Source organism: Alligator sinensis, unplaced genomic scaffold (genome assembly GCF_000455745.1).
Source record: "Alligator sinensis unplaced genomic scaffold, ASM45574v1 scaffold1378_1, whole genome shotgun sequence".
NCBI lineage: Eukaryota > Metazoa > Chordata > Crocodylia > Alligatoridae > Alligator > Alligator sinensis.
The window spans coordinates 382,073-386,735 of NW_005842781.1; the positions used below are offsets into that span (position 1 = coordinate 382,073).

Below are 4,663 nucleotides of genomic sequence, written 5' to 3' on the forward strand. Positions count from 1 at the left end.
CCCCCTTTAGCCAGGGAATGTAAAACCCTCAGACCCAACTCCATCCACTTCCTTTCCCCCGCTTCATTCTGAAAAGAGCTTGAGGGTGGCAGGCAGCACAGACAAAAGTTACAGAAGATGCTGTGCTTTGAAATGTCTTCTTCTGACAATTCATGCAATGGGCCAGATTTTCACCCAATCGGCCATTTTTTGAAGCTGTCTGCAGGCATGCATTTGTGTTTGGTCACAGCTATAAATTGCTTTCTGTGGCCAGAATGGGTGAAAATTGTCACTTCTGTCTATGCCCCATTTTCTCCTCTGCAGTGGCCCATCTTAGCACTAATTCTTGCCTTTGATAGCCCTGTGATTTTCTACAAACTTTCTAACAATGGATTCTAGCTTTTGAACCAGTTCCTCTCTTTTTGGTGTGTCTTCTTTCTCTCCCACTAATGGCAGCAGGCGGCAATAAACTTTTTGCAAAATGGACCAGCACTCAAAGGAACTGTTTGTGGGATCTGCAAGCAACTCCACCACAACCCGCAGGGAAGAGACATACATGTCCAGCTTGTGTGTTTGATGTGCTGAAAGAGTTGCTTTTTGATCGTTGGTCTTTTCGCATTTCTCTTTCTCCTTCTGGATTTCCTTTTCTTTCTTCTTATATTCATTAACTTGCTGTTTGTACTCATAAACCTTGCTTGTGTAGTACTGGATGACATTTTCCAGTTCCTTTACCATCATGTGAGTCATGTAGACAGAGGCCTGACAAATGCCTGCCACCACACTTAGGGAGATGGAAAATTGAGTATCCTCTGTTATATGAAGAGCTTCATGCACAGTTTGCACTGAAACAGTTTCAAGACAGAAAATTAGGGTAGTGATTAAATCAAAACTTTGATGTGAAAAACTCAGGCAGATTTTCATCAAATGAATCCAGTTGCCTGATCAAAAAATGTGGTCAGTTTTTGATCCAAAAGCTCAAGTGCACCAAAAAAATAAAGTGGGGCATTTTGCTGCCTTCCTCCAAGGCACTGGTTGTTTGTTGCAACTCAAACTGAGGATTTTGACTGGGCTGTGCCAGTGCTCCTGATGGGACTTAAAACCAAGGATCCCTGGCTATAGGGTCTTGCCCCACCACTCAGGATCATACTTATCACCATATTTGGGGTCAGGAGGGAATTTTAACCCATTGTCAGATTGGAATGAACCCAGGGGCAGGGGGGCGGTGACTTCCTTTGTATAAGGGATTATGAGCTGTACCTGGGATCTCTATATATTAACAACTTTTTTACAGAAGCAGGATGTTGGCCTCTGAGGTTCCCCTGCTTTATCTGTGGCAGATTCAGGTATTATGTATTGTGATGCGGCAGTGTTGATTCATAGATTCATAGATGTTAGGGTCGGAAGGGACCTCAATAGATCATCGAGTCTAACCCCCTGCATAGGCAGGAAAGAGTGCTGGGTTTAGATGACCACAGCTAGATGCTTATCTAACCTCCTCTTGAAGACCCCCAGGGTAGGGGAGAGCACCAACTCCCTTGGGAGCCCGTTCCAGACCATGGCCACTCGAACTGTGAAGAAGTTCCTCCTAATGTCCAATCTAAATCTGCTCTCTGCTAGCTTGTGGCCATTATTTCTTGTAACCCCCAGGGGCAACTTGGTGAAAAAAACCTCAGCAATTCCCTTCTGTGCCCCCGTGATGAACTTATAGGCAGCCACAAGGTCGCCTCTCAACCTTCTCTTGCAGAGGCTGAAAAGGTCCAGTTTCTCTAGTCTCTCCTCGTAGGGCTTGGTCCGCAGGCCCCTAACTATACGAGTGGCCCTTCTCTGGACCCTCTCCAGGTTATCCGCATCCCTCTTGAAGTGCGGCGCCCAGAATTGCACGCAGTACTCCAACTGCGGTCTGACCAGCGCCCGATAGAGGGGAAGTATCACCTCCTTGGACCTATTCGTCATGCATCTGCTGATGCACGATAAAGTGCCATTGGTTTTTCTGATGGCTTCGTCACACTGCCGACTCATGTTCATTTTGGAGTCCACTAGGACTCCAAGATCCCTTTCCATTTCCGTGCTACCCAGCAGGTCATTTCCTAGGCTGTAGGTGTGCTGGACATTTTTCCTCCCTAGGTGCAGCACTTTGCATTTCTCCTTGTTGAACTGCATTCTGTTGTTTTCTGCCCACTTGTCCAACCTGTCCAGGTCTGCTTGTAGTTGTTCCCTGCCCTCCGGCGTGTCCACTTCTCCCCATAGCTTTCTGTCATCTGCAAACTTGGACAGAGTACATTTCACTCCCTCGTCCAAGTCACTGATGAAGACATTAAAGAGTATCGGTCCCAGGATCGAGCCCTGCGGGACCCCACTGCCCACACCCTTCCAGGTCAAAACCGACCCATCCACCACGACTCTCTGGGTGCGACCCTCCAGCCAATTCGCCACCCACCGGACTGTGTAGTCATCCAAGTCACAGCCTCTTAACTTGTTCACCAGTATGGGGTCAGGTACCGTATCGAAGGCCTTCCTGAAATCTAAGTATACAACATCCACCCCTCCTCCTGTGTCCAGGCGTTTCGTAACCTGGTCATAAAAAGAGACTAGATTAGTCAGGCATGATCTGCCTGCCACAAACCCGTGCTGGTTTCCCCTAAGCATAATTTGTCCTGCCGGGCTCTTGCAAATGTGAGCCTTGATAATTTTTTCAAAGATTTTGCCAAGGATGGCAAAATCTTATTTTTTCATATTTTTATGAATAGATTAGATTATGAATTTGTATAGGATGGTTTGGACAGGGTTGATCCTGCCTCAGGGAGGGGGTTGGACTGGATGGCCTCTGGAGGTCCTTTCTAACCTGGCTTCTCTATGATTCTGTTTTATGATAAAAAATTTTTTTTGATCAAATAAGAAAACAGATGCAAAAAGAAAAGAATGTGACATAGTGCCTGTGGGAAATGCAATTCAGTTAGCTCAAAACTGCACTCATTTCTGTAAACCAGGTTCTCCTGCAGGATTAGAACTCCCATAATATATCACAGCCATGGACTCTGGGATGTCTCACGTGGCCTCACCAAGAGGAGGATCACATGATGAAAATAAAGAAGCTTTCTAGTCCCAGCATCCTGGAACAGAGGGGAATGGAAGCCCCATGAACCTGAGCTACAATTCCCAACAGATACCTATACAGCAACTCTGGATCAAATGATCATATTTCTTTGCATATCACATTCCACCAACTAAGACACACACCTTTTTGGGGGAATGAAGAATGAATAAAAATTATTTTTTTTGCTCCAGAATTATGGCTGCATAAACCAGTTACAGAACCTAAGCTTCAGATCACCCTCCCTTTCCTGTTTAACCTAAAGCTGAATTCCTAGCTGCTGCTGAAGACTGTTGGTCTCCATGGGTGGCTTTATGATTTTGAAAAGAACTAAAAAGAGTTTCCAGTGCCAAGAAGAGAGAACAGGGACATCTATCAGACAGCAAAATTGCCAGAAGAAAGGTTAGCTTGGTTAGTGGAACATCAAGCCTGCAGGGTACGTTATATGCAAGAAATATGGCAATTAAACCAAAGATAAAGCACACAACACACAATGAGCAGAACAGTGAGCAGGCTTGGCTTTTTCACTGCTGCTGATCAGTTACTTATTACAAGGAAATACCTTTTTTTTTCATTCCAGACTTTCCCAAAACAACGTATGTATTTTATTCTGGGGTGTGCTATAGGCAAGAATATATGGCCTTTACTTGTGGGTTCATTTCAAAAGCAATGTGTTACTAGACACATGAAAAAAAATCTAGTGTCCCCAGTCCACCCCACTCCAAGGGAAGGGTAAGTCTGAGTTAGTCTTACCGATGAGGATGTAAAGAGGCAAGAAAACTATGAAGAAGTTCCTTATATATATCTCCAACTTTTCATTTTTTTTAACACTGTTCAGCTCCTTCTGCAGTTTTTCCAGGTGTTTGTTTGCAGTTTTCTCCATGTCTTCATGCATCTTTACCATTTCTTTGTTGTATTCCAGATTGAGTTCCAACAATGAGAGATCCTTTTTTTTCTGCTTCTTTTCTTCTTCCAGATTCTGCTGCTCAGCAAGGAACATCTGGTTGTGAGAATCGGCTGCATTCTGTTTGCTTTCAGCCAGCTCCTTCGCAGCTCTCAGTTTCTTGAAGGCACATTTAATGAGTTCAGCTACCTGAGTGCCAAACCCTTCATGCTGCAATTGCTTGGCTACTGACACGAGGGATTTCATTCCATTTGCAATCGCACATTCAATGCATTCTTGTGGGTTACACGTTGCAGAATCCATGAATGCTGATTCAGAGATAAGTGATATCCCATCTCCTTGAGGGACAGGAGAAGAAGCAAGAAGGGTGGCTTCCTCATCCATGGCCCTGAAATCTCTCTCCTGATGCATCATGCTGCAGAGACTGTGTTTCCACAAGGAAGACTGGATTTCTGTATGGAAAAGAATGTCAAATGCAGTACAGTCATTACAGTCCACATGCCCTTCCTGTGTTTGAAAATTGAAACGGCCCAAGTCTCAGGTTGGTAAACCAGTGAATGTAGAGTGTGATTTTGGTGGGAGTTATGCCTGTTCCATCCCTCTGAAAGCTGCCTCCTAGAGATGCATCTTCAGCTGATATAAATCAGTGAATCCCTCCAACTTCTCTCCCTCAAAAATGCAGGGGAATC

The 4,663-nt window shown here is 44.8% G+C and overlaps 1 protein-coding gene across 1 annotated transcript; it reads right to left on the reverse strand.

Annotated features, from left to right (window-relative positions):
• Positions 1 to 318: 318 nt before the first annotated feature.
• On the reverse strand, positions 319 to 4,358 carry LOC112552127. The gene is made up of 2 exons (XM_025216995.1): positions 3,826 to 4,358; positions 319 to 829 (listed from the first exon to the last, which is right to left on the reverse strand). The coding sequence occupies exons 1-2, from the start codon at positions 4,356 to 4,358 to the stop codon at positions 319 to 321; spliced, it is 1,044 nt and encodes a 347-aa protein (XP_025072780.1).
• Between the last annotated feature and the right edge of the window lie 305 nt (positions 4,359 to 4,663).

Coding starts and splice junctions, on each gene's coding strand:
- LOC112552127 (XM_025216995.1), bottom strand. CDS start 4,358: ATGGATGAGGAAGCCACCCTTCTTGCTTCTTCTCCTGTCCCTCAAGGA. Junction 830..3,825: donor TTGCCTCTTTACATCCTCAT/CGGTAAGACTAA, acceptor CTGTCTTGAAAC/TGTTTCAGTGCAAACTGTGC.